Source organism: Pseudophryne corroboree, chromosome 7, assembly GCF_028390025.1.
Source record: "Pseudophryne corroboree isolate aPseCor3 chromosome 7, aPseCor3.hap2, whole genome shotgun sequence".
NCBI lineage: Eukaryota > Metazoa > Chordata > Amphibia > Anura > Myobatrachidae > Pseudophryne > Pseudophryne corroboree.
The window spans coordinates 289,474,484-289,489,762 of NC_086450.1; the positions used below are offsets into that span (position 1 = coordinate 289,474,484).

Here is a 15,279-nt window from a genome sequence, read left to right on the forward strand (position 1 = left end):
TCCAGACAGTCCATTGCTGCTGCACCAAGCAGGGGACTCTCCCTTTCCCAATCCTGAGAGAGTGAGTATACTAATCACTAACTTTCTTAGTGGCTGTGGGCAGCAGATGAATGATAAGTGGACAAGATGGTGCAGATTATGTAGGTACCATGTTTTAGTATTCAGAGCAGTAAGTGATCTAAAGGTGTGTACATTTGGTGCGATATTGCCTTGTGATTTTGGCTCTATAGTCAAAATCACAAGGAAAGTTAATGCAAATCGCAAGGTGTTAGCCACCTTGCGATACCGATGCGATCCTGATGTGCGGTCATGCAGGGTCGGTATCACAAGGTTAGATAGCTAAATTGGCACTTAGTCAAAATCGCACATAGCCGATATTGCAAGCACACAGTCAATATCGCATAGTCCATATTGCATATTCAAAATCGAAGATAGCCAAAAATTCCACCGGTTCCAGTCCGGTCAGTGCAAGTTATACAAGTCCAGTGCAAATCTGACTCCTGTTCCCACCTGTTCCAGTCCGGCCTGCTCAAAGTCTATTTCAGTTTTTACTTTATCGGTCTCAATTCCAGTCAGTTCTCTTCAGAACTTCCTCGTACACATTTCATTTAGGCCTTCCCAGAGTCAATCCATTCATTCCACTGTATCAGTAGCCTGTCTGCCATCTCCTAGTGCCTTGATCACCTCATGCACAAGAGTTATCCACACCCAGCTAGCTTCCTGCATAAAGTGCCCTCTACTGAGCCTGCGCCAATATCTAACTCGAGTTCACAAGCAACCACAGACGTGACACTTGAGCCAAAATTTACTAAGAATTCGAGTTTGTCCGATTTGTGTTTTTTTTTCTAAGTCCTAATCCGGGAATTCACTAAGCACCAATCTCGGCAGTGTTTGGACTATTCGTAATGGTTTGATTAGCAAAGTTCAGAAATACGAATGAATAGACCATCGGTCAAACGCGGCTGTTATTTCATACAATACGGGAATTCACTATTCATTCGTATTTGGGTGTTAGTCTCTGGGTGGTCAAATGCGGTCGTATTTTTATGCGATTCGTTAAAAAAATCTGCAAAAAAATAGACCTGCTTTTTTCAGCCGTGTTTACATGTGCTGACACTTACAAATCATTCACACCTGACTTATCATGCCTATAAAAGGGACACAAACTTTTCTCATCCAAAATAATTTATTGCCTTATGTTTGCTGGAGTAAATTTGGACTTTTAAAAGTCAATACACATTTTTCAACATATATCCATTATTACACACATTAGTGTTAAAAGTTAAAATCTTTTTTATTTTGTGGGTTGTGCCTCAGGTTTTTAAATATGATTACTCATTTTTTACGCACACAAACATGCCACAACAATAATGTCATTCATTTTGGTTATGAAAAATTATAAATGTACACAAACATATTAGGACACTTTTACACAACTCTATTGTGTTTTTCTTGTAAAGTCGTCTACAGAAGAAATGTAAACCAGTTTTAATTCACATTGTAAGTTGCGTTAGTCATGGATGATTATGCCTGGCTGCCAATTATTGTGTGTGCAGGATCTGAGATTGATTGGAATCTAGAAAGAGTAATCATTAGAAAAAAATCAAGTGGTCTGGTTACTTCCTGCTAAAGACATTCTTGCTGGCTGCCAATTATTGTGTGTGCAGGATCTGAGATTGATTGGAATCTAGAAAGAGTAATCATTAGAAAAAAATCAAGTGGTCTGGTTACTTCCTGCTAACATCTATGTGTATCACAAACATTTCCCTCCTCCAAAAAATTGCAAAAATGGTACAGAATAAATGTGCATACGAATTTCCTGTTGCTGTTTGTACCACTTCTAATTAATGATGTTGTTCAAATTGTCAAGGAGCTAAGTGTTATATCTTTTTTTAACAAACATACACTTACTAAGTATTTTTATTTACTTCTCTGAAATAAAAAATTTGAGTTTTCAATGTTAATTGATTTTGGTTGGCTGCTTGTCCTGCCCTTTGCCTTTACCACTGTCATGTTGGCGTGCTCTGGTGGAGCGTCTTGGTGGTGATGACATTGGCGTGATATTTGGAGTAGTCGTACCAGAACTGCTGCTTGTTTGCTGATGTTACGGAGGGATGCTGTTACCAGGACTAGAAGCAGAAATTAAAAAAAAAAACATTAGCTAGCCATATGTTTGATCAATTCTAACAAATCACTACACATGGAACACATGTCATTGACTGTTGCTTCCAGATATCCTGCATAGCAACATCATCACTCATAACTTAAATACATACATATGCCTGTTTGTGGCAAATGGGTCTGGTTACTTAATTGTGAAAGCAAACACATTAGTTTTCTTGTAGATCACACATACTCCACCATAAAAACACTTTGAAATCCATAATGTGTTACCTTATATTTGTATTTAAACAAACATAGTAATGTTTTCATATGTATTTGGCCATGTTAGTTCAAACACACATGTGTTACATTGTAAAATTACCGTACTATTTTCACAAAATAAACATGAGTATCTGTTGCAGCATCTTACACACAATGTGCTACTGTATGGCTGAAGTGGACATACATATATTTACAGGATGTGGACAAGGCCATTTTGCTCGGATTCCATTTCATCTTTTACTGACTTCGGTAAATATATCATATTTTGATGTGTTTGGACTTAATGCGTTTAAGTAAAAGTTTGATTAATATATTTTTTAAATTTTTTTTACAGTTTGATACTCACAATCAAGCTGAGGGGAGTGTGGTTCACGTCTTGGAGGTGTGTCCAAAATTTGGAGTGTGGGGCCCGAACATACTGTCGATAATCTTTGTGGCGGGGTAGCCTGCTGTGGTTGGCCCTGGACATCAGACCTTGCTTTCTCTGCTGCCCCATTTTTTTTTTGCCTGTTGTGTTACTGAAGTCCAACTTCTGCTGCTCCAGACTTCTTTTGATGGACCTAGTATTGAAAGTGAAATGTTGTTATGGCCATTCCTTTACAAACATACCCTATACTACAATGGACACTTTACCTGCTTCCGCCGCGTCAACATCATCAAATGTAATGGGAGTTACTGTCGGACAACCAGTACTGCTTTTTCCAACACTGTAAAACCAAAATAAGAAATCATGTAATCATGCTATTGTGGATACATCCACCCATTATGCTTATAAACATTCATTAAATAAAAAGAGCGTGTTTTGCATTTTTTAAAAACATAAGGACCGTAAACCAAGAAACCACTACATAAAACAATAAAGATTGTCCAATAGCCATATGCACTATGGAAAGTGCAACACAGGAAAACATGTACAGGACACAGACATAGGACACAAGTCAAAATACAGTCAATAACAACCAAAAGCACACACATCTTCATTTGGTAATCAAAGGTCAAATATTACATATGCAATATAGAAATTGCTCTGTGATGTGGCACTCCATACACACATTACCACTATATGAGGCAACCAAAAATACAACACCAAAAAATAAAAAATAAATAAAACAGTATTGTGTCTGCAGAGCCGGCCCTAACCAATATGATGCCCTAGGCAAGATTTTGGCTGGTGCCCCCTAGCACCGCCACTAGTTCTGCAGGAGATGTCTGGCATGAGTCATCTGGCAGCTCTGCTAACATCTGGCGCCTTTTGTTTCTGATAATGCATCTTATTTGCATTACTATGTGTCTAGGATGCACAAGTAGCTTCTGCTGATTAAAATAATATGCAGCATGCCTATATTCTGTGTGCGACTGTGGCTGTACCTGCATACGAAATGCTACATTACAGTGATTTCCAGGAATACACTGCAACGTAGCATTTCGTATGCAGATACAGCCACAGTCACACACAGAATATAGGCATGCCGCATATCATTTTAATCAGCAGAAGCTGCTGATGCCCCTAAGCATACCAAATGCCCTAGGTATTTGCCTAGTTTGCCTATGCCGAAGGCCGGCTCTGTGTGTCTGGGTACAAATACAGCCTCAAACTCAATAAACAAATAGTGTTTTTTTGTCAAAAAAGAAAACATTCAGTAATAAGGACATTACACATGTAAGTGGTTTTAAAACCACTTTCCACTACTCCAGCCTCTAACATGACAACCACAGTTTTAACAACATTGCACATGGATAACATAAATCTGAAACCTAGTCAAAATTAGAGAAGTGCACCTGAAATTTTTCGGGTTTTGTGTTTTGGTTTTGGATTCGGTTCCGCGGGCGTGTTTTGGATTCGGACGCGTTTTGCCAAAACCTCCCTGAAATTTTTTTATCGGATTCGGGTGTGTTTTGGATTCGGGTGTTTTTTACAAAAAACCCTCAAAAACAGCTTAAATCATAGAATTTGAGGGTCATTTTGATCCCATAGTATTATTAACCTCAATAACCATAATTTACACTCATTTTCAGTCTATTCTGAACACCTCACAATATTATTTTTAGTCCTAAAATTTGCACCGAGGTCGCTGGATGGCTAAGCTAAGCGACACAAGTGGCCGACACAAACACCTGGCCCATCTAGGAGTGGCACTGCAGTGTCAGACAGGATGGCACTTCAAAAAAATAGTCCCCAAACAGCACATGATGCAAAGAAAAAAAGAGGCGCAATGAGGTAGCTGTGTGACTAAGCTAAGCGACCCTAGTGGCCGACACAAACACCTGGCCCATCTAGGAGTGGCACTGCAGTGTCAGGCAGGATGGCACTTCAAAAAAATAGTCCCCAAACAGCACATGATGCGCATCAAGGGGGTAATTCTGAGTTGATCGCAGCAGGAACTTTGTTAGCAATTGGGCAAAACCATGTGCACTGCAGGGGAGGCAGATATAACATTTGCAGAGAGAGTTAGATTTGGGTGTGATGAGTTCAATCTGCAATCTAAATTGCAGTGTAAAAATAAAGCAGCCAGTGTTTACCCTGCACAGAAACAAAATAACCCACCCAAATCTAACTCTCTCTGCACATGTTATATCTGCCCCCCCCTCCTGCAGTGCACATGGTTTTGCCCAATTGCTAAAAAATGTCCTGCTGCGATCAACTTGGAATTACCCCCCAAGGTCGCTGTGTGACTAAGCTAAGCGACACAAGTGGCCGACACAAACACCTGGCCCATCTAGGAGTGGCACTGCAGTGTCAGATAGGATGGCACTTCAAAAAAATAGTCCCCAAACAGCACATGATGCAAAGAAAAAAAGAGACGCACCAAGGTCGCTGTGTGACTAAGCTAAGCGACACAAGTGGCCGACACAAACACCTGGCCCATCTAGGAGTGGCACTGCAGTGTCAGACAGGATGGCACTTCAAAAAAATAGTCCCCAAACAGCACATGATGCAAAGAAAAAAAGAGACGCACCAAGGTCGCTGTGTGACTAAGCTAAGCGACACAAGTGGCCGACACAAACACCTGGCCCATCTAGGAGTGGCACTGCAGTGTCAGACAGGATGGCACTTCAAAAAAATAGTCCCCAAACAGCACATGATGCAAAGAAAAAAAGAGACGCACCAAGGTCGCTGTGTGACTAAGCTAAGCGACACAAGTGGCCGACACAAACACCTGGCCCATCTAGGAGTGGCACTGCAGTGTCAGACAGGATGGCACTTCAAAAAAATAGTCCCCAAACAGCACATGATGCAAAGAAAAAAAGAGACGCACCAAGGTCGCTGTGTGACTAAGCTAAGCGACACAAGTGGCCGACACAAACACCTGGCCCATCTAGGAGTGGCACTGCAGTGTCAGACAGGATGGCAGATTTAAAAAATAGTCCCCAAACAGCACATGATGCAAAGAAAAAAAGAGGTGCAATGAGGTAGCTGTGTGACTAAGCTAAGCGACCCAAGTGGCCGACACAAACACCTGGCCCATCTAGGAGTGGCACTGCAGTTTTCTAGCGAGAGGATGAGTGCTTCCATCCTCATGTGAATCTGAACCACTAGCCATGAACATAGGCCAAGGCCTCAGCCGTTCCTTGCCACTCCGTGTCGTAAATGGCATATTGGCAAGTTTACGCTTCTCATCAGACGCTTTTAATTTTGATTTTTGGGTCATTTAACTGAACTTTTGTTTTTTGGATTTTACATGCTCTCTACTATGACATTGGGCATCGGCCTTGGCAGGCGACGTTGATGGCATTTCATCGTCTCGGCCATGACTAGTGGCAGCAGCTTCAGCACGAGGTGGAAGTGGATCTTGATCTCTCCCTATTTTTACCTCCACATTTTTGTTCTCCATTTTTTAATGTGTGGAATTATATGCCAGTATCAATAGCAATGGCCTACTACTATATATACTGCGCACAACTGAAATGCACCACAGGTATGGATGGATAGTATTCTTGACGGCACAGAGGTAGGTAGAGCAGTGGCCTTCCGTACCGTACTGCTATATATACTGGTGGTCACTGTCAGCAAACTGCAAAACTAAAATGCACCACAGGTATAGAATCTAGATGGATAGTATACTTGACGACACATGTAGGTAGAGCAGTGGCCTTCCGTACCGTACTGCTATATATGCTGGTGGTCACTGTCAGCAAACTGCAAAACTAAAATGCACCATAGGTATAGAATCTAGATGGATAGTATACTTGACGACACAGAGGTAGGTAGAGCAGTGGCCTTCCGTACCGTACTGCTATATATACTGGTGGTCACTGTCAGCAAACTGCAAAACTAAAATGCACCACAGGTATAGAATCTAGATGGATAGTATACTTGATGACACAGAGGTAGGTAGAGCAGTGGCCTTCCGTACCGTACTGCTATATATACTGGTGGTCACTGTCAGCAAACTGCAAAACTAAAATGCACCACAGGTATAGAATGTAGATGGATAGTATACTTGATGACACAGAGGTAGGTAGAGCAGTGGCCTTCCGTACCATACTGCTATATATACTGGTGGTCACTGTGTCAGCAAACTGCAAAACTAAAATGCACCACAGGTATAGAATCTAGATGGATAGTATACTTGACGACACAGAGGTAGGTAGAGCAGTAGCTTCCGTACCGTACTGCTATATATACTGGTGGTCACTGTCAGCAAACTGCAAAACTAAAATGCACCACAGGTATAGAATCTAGATGGATAGTATACTTGACGACACAGAGGTAGGTAGAGCAGTGGCCTTCCGTACCGTACTGCTATATATACTGGTGGTCACTGGTCAGCAAAACTCTGCACTGTACTCCTCCTATATAATATACTGGTGGTCCCCAGTACACACAATAAAGCAGTGTGAGCACAGATATATGCAGCACACTGAGCACAGATATGGAGCGTTTTTCAGGCAGACAACGTATCCTGGTGGTCACTGGTCAGCAAAACTCTGCACTGTACTCCTCCTATATAATACTGCTGGTCCCCAGTCCCCACAATAAAGCAGTGTGAGCACAGATATATGCAGCACACTGAGCACAGATATGGAGCGTTTTTCAGGCAGACAATGGATAAAACTGGTGGTCACTGATCAGCAAAACTCTGCACTGTACTCCTCCTATATAATACAGCTGCTCCCCAGTCCCCACAATTAAGCAATAAGCACAAACGGAGAGGACGCCAGCCACGTCCTCTCCCTAACATTTCCAATGCACGAGTAAAAATGGCGGCGACGCGCGGCTTCTTATATAGAATCCGAATCTCGCGAGAATCCGACAGCGGGATGATGACGTTCGGGCGCGCTCGGATTAACCGAGCCATATGGGAGAATCCGAGTATGCCTCGGACCCGTGTAAAATGGGTGAAGTTCGGGGGGGGTGGGGGGGGGGTTCGGTTTCCGAAGAACCGAACCCGCTCATCACTAGTCAAAATGTAAACTTTCAAAATGTGCAAAAGGAATACATTATTGCAGGACAATTCTATGACACACCAAGTCCAAACTACACATGGAAAATATAGTGGGAAAAAAAACATGACATACAATAAAGTAAGATGTTACATTGGCTTTTGTATAAAACATTACCAAAAACAAGGTATTTGCTGACACACACTTGAAGATGGGAGTAATATGCAACGTCACATGACACACATTAGAATTAAATAAAAAACAACAACATAGAATGTTAATGCAAATACACATGCTCACCATTCTTCCTGGGCCTATCTGAATCCTGGACATGGGTTGCAGAGACTACTTACACTCCGCATGAGCTCCTCATACTCCAGATATCTTGCAATATAGGGCTTCGCCTCCTTGGCCATTTTGGACTTGACACGTCGCTTTATGTCATAGTACCGTTTGCGGCACGTGTCCTCCGTCCGCTTGACCACCTCCTCACTATTGACAGCAGCAACAACTTTCGCACACAACACCGTCTTCTTCCGTGTTGGCACCTTGGCAGACTCAGGGCCAAATAGCTGCTGCTGATACTTCATCAGCTCCCGCACCAATGCCACATTTTCTGCATAAGTAAACTTGACATTCCGCCCAGTCTTAGTATTGGTGCGTGGCTACGGAGCACTCTGACTGTCACTATCACTGTCACTTGAGGCTGCTGCAGCAACCTCACCCACCTCCTCCACCTCACTAACCTCACTCACACTCACCTCCTCCACCTGACCGACCTCCTCCCCCTCACTCACACCCTCCACCTCACCCACCTGTGAGTCACACATAATTGTGTGTCTAAACATTTAACACAAAAAAATAAAAAGACAAACAACACACTCCGCAACTACCACTGCACAAATCACACACACACACACACACACACACACACACACACACACACACACACACACACACACACACACACACACACACACACAGTGACAAGGGACTATAAAAAAAAAACTTGGACCAAAAATGAGACAAATCCACAAAAAACAAGACTACAAGAATGACAAGACTACTTTCAAACACAATACTACACTCAGAAATCGCCCAAAAAACTCCTCACCAAACCAACTACTCACCAACCTCCACAGCACAACCTCCCTCCTCACCACTAACTAAACCCACGAGGTGCGGACGGTTTGGGGCGTATTTATATGGTTGCGCACAGACACTCCTACCATCTGAAACACAACCAATCACGAACGGGGAGGAAAAACGAAACTAAAAGTGAAAATGCGACTGCGGGAAAAAAATAACCCTGCCGCGTTTAACTTAGAAAAAAAACACCAAAAAAAACAAAAACACGTACGCAAACAACAATGACGGCCGCAAATGGGCCAAAAAACAACAACTGTCATCTACATCGGAAAACACGAAAAGCATAAAGTCGACTGCTTCGTAACTTGGCGTATATAGTTTCAAAAAGTTGCATGAAAATGCACCCGATACAAGACGAGTTTAAACACTACACAATCCGACACAAACACGAATATTAGTGAATATTGGCCTTGGTATTTTATGCCAATTAAAATGGACATACTGTAGGGCCTCATTCAGAGTTGACCGCTATGCCTATGTTTTCGAATTGAGCGATTATTGGCAGACTGTGCATGCACTATGATCGCACTGAGTATGTGTAAGGTGTCTTTGCATTCCATTCACAGTGAGGATTCCTTTGCAGAGTGACTGTCAGGAAGTGACCGTTTTGGGGTGGTAATGGGGAGTGGTGGAAAAAACGCAGGCGTGTCCTGGCCATTTTCGGGATGTGTATCTGACGTCCATGTACCCAGAGAAACACAGCTTCTGTGTCGCTACTGCCGTGGCCAGTTTGCGTAGCCATACACCTACTCGAGCATTTGATGTTCCCGTTGTTGTGCATAAGCTGTGAATGTGTACGCAGTTACGAACGGGTTTGCGATCGATCCAGTGGGCCGCTCTGTTCGTCTCTGGGCGGCAGTTTCACTTACTAACATTAGCAGTTCCGTAGCCTAGAAAATCGCAATTGCATTAAAGTACAACTCTGAATTGACTCATAATGAGCAATGGGTTATCAAAAATGTGCTGTTTATATAGATGGAGAAAGTAAGATAAATTAGTATTGGTAAGAATTGTCCCAGAGATCATTTCACATTGTCTTGTTTATGGATCCAATCCTTTATAACAACTCACATCTGGAATATCTATTCTGCCTTCCACCCAGGATGTTTGTAATACAACCATGTTTTGATATAAATGTAATGCTAAACACTTTTTCAGGTGTATTTTAAGGAAACATGTTTGCTATATGGATAAGTACGAGGTACATCTGTATATCTGATGCCACAAATCCATATTTCTCTCTTTATCAGAGTGGATTAAAAAATAGCCTAACAAGTAAATTGGTTGTAACCCTACTGTGGTTTTGACAACGCCCCTGACCACACCTCCTATCTTGGAATCTGAAATTAAATGGTTGTAACCCATGTATGTCAATGTAAATGTAGAATTACTGACCGCCATATCTTATAAGAATAATTTACAGCAATAGCTCTTACAATTCCACTCATGTCACATAGTTAATATGGGTTTGTTACCTACATATCATGGAAGTAGCTAAGCAGCTATTTAGTGAGCTGAACCTATATTCAGCATATCAATTAGGTATGGGGGTGATTCTGAGTTGGGAGCAAAGCCAAAATAAGCAAGTAACTGTGTACTTGGATAAACCAGGTTGCAATGGAAGGAGTACATATACTTTTTTGATTTTGCATTCAAGGTAAATACTTGCTGCTTTTGCATGTAACCTCAAATGCCGGACAGCTTTATTTTTATACAGTAATTTATGTTGGAACTTGACCACCCCCTCCCATTTCTAAATCTTTCTGCACAGTTTTACATCTAACACATGTGCAGTTACTTTTTAGCTTTGCTGCCAACTCAGAACCAGCCCTACAGTATGTGTACATTTATCATACACTGAAGAGCACTTGGGGAGTAAACAGACTGGGATTAAGGAGTCAGGCAAGGTGTATAGTAATGCTTTTTTATTGCTGATTATTGGGGGTCATTCCGAGTTGATCGCTAACTGCTTTCGTTCGCTGTGCAGAGATCAGGCAAAAAAAAGGCACTTCTGCGCATGCCTTGTAAGTGATTGCACCTTTTAAAAAAAATAGCAGAGCTCGTCCGGAATCCCGCATGTCGGACGAACTTGGGTGGCATTACATCCCGCGCATGGTCTTGGACACAATACTGGGGCTGAGAGATACTCAGCTGCCCCAAAGGTGTGGTGCCGGAGTGGTGAGGGCTGACAAATTTATTTCGCTAGGTCTGTCTTTGCAGATGAGCTATACAGCTAGCGGATCGTCAGTGCAATTATTTTCTGGTCCACTTTTTTTTTTTTTTTAAATGAAGAAAAGAAAATTATTAAACATAGGTGGTCATTCCGAGTTGTTCACTCGTTGCCGATTTTCGCTGTGCTGCGATTTGTTGCAAAATGCGCATGCGCAGGGCGCATGCACTTAGTTATTTAACTAAAAACTTAGTAGATTTGCTGTGGATCCTGCGGCGCTTTTCAGTCGCACTGCTGATCGGTGAGTGATTGACAGGAAAGGAGCGTTTCTGGGTGGTAACTGAGAGTTTTCCGGGCGTGTCAGGGAAAAACGCGGGAGTGTCTGGAGAAACGGGGGAGTGGCTGGCCGAACGCAGTTCGTGTTTGTGACGTCAAACCAGGAACTAAACGGACTGAGCTGATCGCAATCTAGGAGTAGGCCTGGAGCTACTCAGAAACTGCAAAGAATTATTTAGTAGCAATTCTGCTAATCTTTCGTTCGCTATTCTGCTAAGCTAAGATACACACCCAGAGGGCGGCCGCCTAGCGTGTGCAATGCTGCTAAAAGCAGATAGCGAGCGAACAACTCGGAATGAGGGCCATAGATACAAATTATATAAAAATATCAAATATTTAAAAATCTTAGATATTAAAGGAATGTTTTATTCTGGTAATAAAGCATTTTTTCAATCCCTTTCCACTGGAGTTTCTCTTTTGAGATGACGATAACACAACAGATATTGTATTTCTTTGATCTGCTCAGTGCTGATTTTATTTCTCTCTGATTTCCACAGAGCTCAGGGGTCTATTTACTAAGCCTTGGATGGATATAAAGTCGCTGGAGATAAAGTACCAGCCAATCGGCTCCTAACTGCCATGACACAGGCTGAGTTTGAAAAATGACAGTTAGGAGCCGATTGGCTGGGACTTTATCTCCAGCGACTTTATCCCCATCCAAGCCTTAGTAAATAGAACCCTCAGTCAAGCTCAGCACCCCAAACACAACTACCAATCCTGTTACGCCAAGAAAATTTGTTTATATGACATTTTTGTGTTAGACTTATCTGGTATCTTTCATCTGCATAAATGTTCATTCATTTTATGTATGCAGAAATATAGTGGACCATATACAGATAGAGCCATCTTTATCTTGGCCTTTAATAGGATTAATTGAGCCAGGGCAGTCGAACTTAATCCTATGCTGTAATGATTTAGGGGGTCATTCCGAGTTGATCGCTAGCTGCATTTGTTCGCAGCGCAGCGATCAGGCTAAAAAATGGCCGTTCTGCACATGTGTATGCGGCACAATGCGCACGCGCAACGTACGGGCACCACAAATGATGTAGTTTTGCACAGAGTCTAGCGATACATTTCATTCGCACTTCTTGCCGCAGAGTGATTGACATAAAGTGGGCGTTTCTGGGTGGCAACTGACCGTTTTCAGGGAGTGTGCAGAAAAACGCAGGCGTGCCAGGAAAAATGCAGGTGTGGCTGGGCGAGCGCTGGGTGGGTTGGTGACGTCAAATCCGAAACGGAATAGTCTGAAGTGATCGCAAGCGCTGAGTAGGTTTTGAGCTACTCTGAAACTACACAGAAAAAAATTGTAGCCGCTGTGCGATACAACCGTTCGCACTTCTGCTAAGCTAAAATACACTCCCAGTGGGCGGCGGCATAGCGTTTTCACGGCTGCTAAAAACTGCTTGCGAGCGATCAACTCGGAATGACCCCCTTAATCCCTTGCTGTATTGTTCTCTCTTATTGTATTGCAGCTGAGAACAATAGATGAAAGGCTTATGCTTATAAACCATGGTGTGCCTAGGCGCAGCAGAGAAGCCAAGATGATCGTGACTCCATCTGTATATAAGAATACTGAATACTAAATTATACTTGTTTGTGTTATTTCTGTTTGTTTGTTGAACACACCAAGGTTCAACACATATCATGGGAGCAACAATTGTCTTCACAACTAATGATATGTTTATGATATTATATAAAAACTATTTGATCTTCTAATTTACAAAATAATATACAATTATATAATTGATCCTGCGTTATAATTCTGATTTATCTTTATTTGTATGTGTTGAGTACACCAACAACAAATTACAGAGATCATAGGAAGCAATGCTTGGTGCTACAACTAATGGAAAGGTTTATTATGTTATCAAATGTATTGGCTTCCTAAGCTACAATCTCCATAGAACATGTGCTTATACTCTGTGTTACATCCTGACATGCAGTCTCATGTAGCTGATCTTCAGAATAATTGTACATAGCCAGCACTTTTCCCAGGAGAGATAATCACAGAAGTCGTGTTTGGGTGTAACTCAGAACTGACCAATAGGGGTTGCACAGTGCCAGGAATGCCGACCCTTCCTCTATATAACGTGAGTGACCCCAGAAACAGGTCACACTTTTCAGGTCTCCATCTCAGGCTCAGTGACCACTCACCACAAAGATGACTTTCTCCGCTGCTGAGAAGGCTGCACTTGTGTCCATTTGGGGCAAAGCCTCCGGAAATGTGAACGCTCTCGGTGCTGAAGCTTTGGAAAGGTAACATGACAACCTGCAGTAATAGATTATTATTATTATTATTATTTAGAACAATAAAGTATGTATTCAATATTCATTAATTTTAATTCTGTACATGAGATATATATACTAAATATAGAAAATTGAAAACAGTCAACTCTCTTAATTACTGACAGAGTTATTAGATTCTTCAATTCTTTACTAAATGTTGACTTTTGATTTTAGGCTGTTTCTGAGCTTCCCTCAGACCAAGACTTATTTCAGCCACTTTGATCTGAGCCACGGATCTGCTGATCTCCAGTCCCATGGGGGTAAGGTCCTCTCTGCCCTTGGAGATGCCGCTAGCCATCTGGACAACTTAGATGGAGCCCTGTCCAAGCTGAGCGACCTGCATGCATACAACCTGAGAGTGGACCCAGGAAACTTCCAGGTGAGACACATTATTAATAAATGTTTTGAATTTGCAATACTTTGCAGACTAAGTTAAGCAACTGTGTTTAATCTAGTCTAATATTACTATTTAAATTGCATATAAAAACATTATTAATACTTTAAGTGTAAAGTACAGAAAAAATTGACCATGATATTGTTTAAGCATCATTACAGTGCCACATTCATGTATATATGTATATGTGTGCATATATATATATATATATATATATATATATATATATATCTGACATAAATGCGTATTACAGCTGCTCTCTCACTCCATTATGGTTGTTCTGGCATCACACTTTCTGGCTGACTTTGATGCAATCACCAGTATTTCAAAAATTCTGTGTTTTTAATTTGCTGTATGTAATAGTAATTTTATTAACACAGAAAGCAAAATTTCTGAAAAGATTTCATAGCACTTAGATATATTATTATTTATCAATTTATTGCAGGATGATATTTGAAATAAATTCTCATGTGATAGTGACTGACATAAATGTGTCTTGCAGCTGCTCTCTCACTCCATCCTGGTTGTTCTGGCTGCTCACTTCCCGGCTGACTTTGATGCAACCGCCCATGCTGCCTGGGACAAGTTCATCGCTGCTGTGTCCGCTGTTCTTACCTCCAAATACAGATAATCCCAATGCTTGTAGCTTCTGTCTCTTGTACGATGTGATTTAAGAAATGTCCAACCCTGCTAGAAGAGTAATAAAATATAGAATTTAAAAAGTATACTTTTTGTTTTTCGTATATTTTCTTTTTACTGTAACTGTGTATACTTGCCCGGACTGCATAATAAGTACAATCTGAAGACACAAAGTCATGCATTGCTGGGATGTGATGCTCATACATATGGCACACAAGTTGTGTTTTAAAATTATTATAGTCCTGTCTACTCCCAAGCTTGTCTTAAAACTATGTACTGTGGGTTGTATTCATTTTGGTAAAGGAGTTATTTTTACAGTTAAAGTTAAATAAAAAAAGAAAACGTGATGGCATTAAAGCCTAACAAGCAAAACTTGCATGTAATGATGTGACGGAGCTTCACTGATAATCAGTGTTCTGGGCGCATAACAACAGCTAAGGTGAACCCAACAGATCTTTACCTGCAGGTGTATACTAGTACAGTGGTTCTCAACTTGGTCCTCAGGACCCCTAATAGCTCACATTTTCCAGGCCAC

General features: G+C 41.6%; 1 protein-coding gene across 1 annotated transcript; it reads left to right on the forward strand.

Annotated features, from left to right (window-relative positions):
• Nucleotides 1–13,586: 13,586 nt before the first annotated feature.
• Nucleotides 13,587–14,736, forward strand: LOC134943597 (hemoglobin subunit alpha-5-like). Its single transcript, XM_063932353.1, has 3 exons — nucleotides 13,587–13,681; nucleotides 13,886–14,090; nucleotides 14,608–14,736. The coding sequence occupies exons 1-3, from the start codon at nucleotides 13,587–13,589 to the stop codon at nucleotides 14,734–14,736; spliced, it is 429 nt and encodes a 142-aa protein (XP_063788423.1).
• The last annotated feature ends 543 nt before the right edge of the window (nucleotides 14,737–15,279 follow it).

What these genes read in the sequence shown, in the direction of transcription:
- LOC134943597 (XM_063932353.1), top strand. Translation starts at nt 13,587, where the DNA reads ATGACTTTCTCCGCTGCTGAGAAGGCTGCACTTGTGTCCATTTGGGGC. An exon ending in GGTGCTGAAGCTTTGGAAAG is followed by an intron (nt 13,682 to 13,885) that starts GTAACATGACAA and finishes TTTTGATTTTAG; the next exon opens with GCTGTTTCTGAGCTTCCCTC. An exon ending in TGGACCCAGGAAACTTCCAG is followed by an intron (nt 14,091 to 14,607) that starts GTGAGACACATT and finishes TGTGTCTTGCAG; the next exon opens with CTGCTCTCTCACTCCATCCT.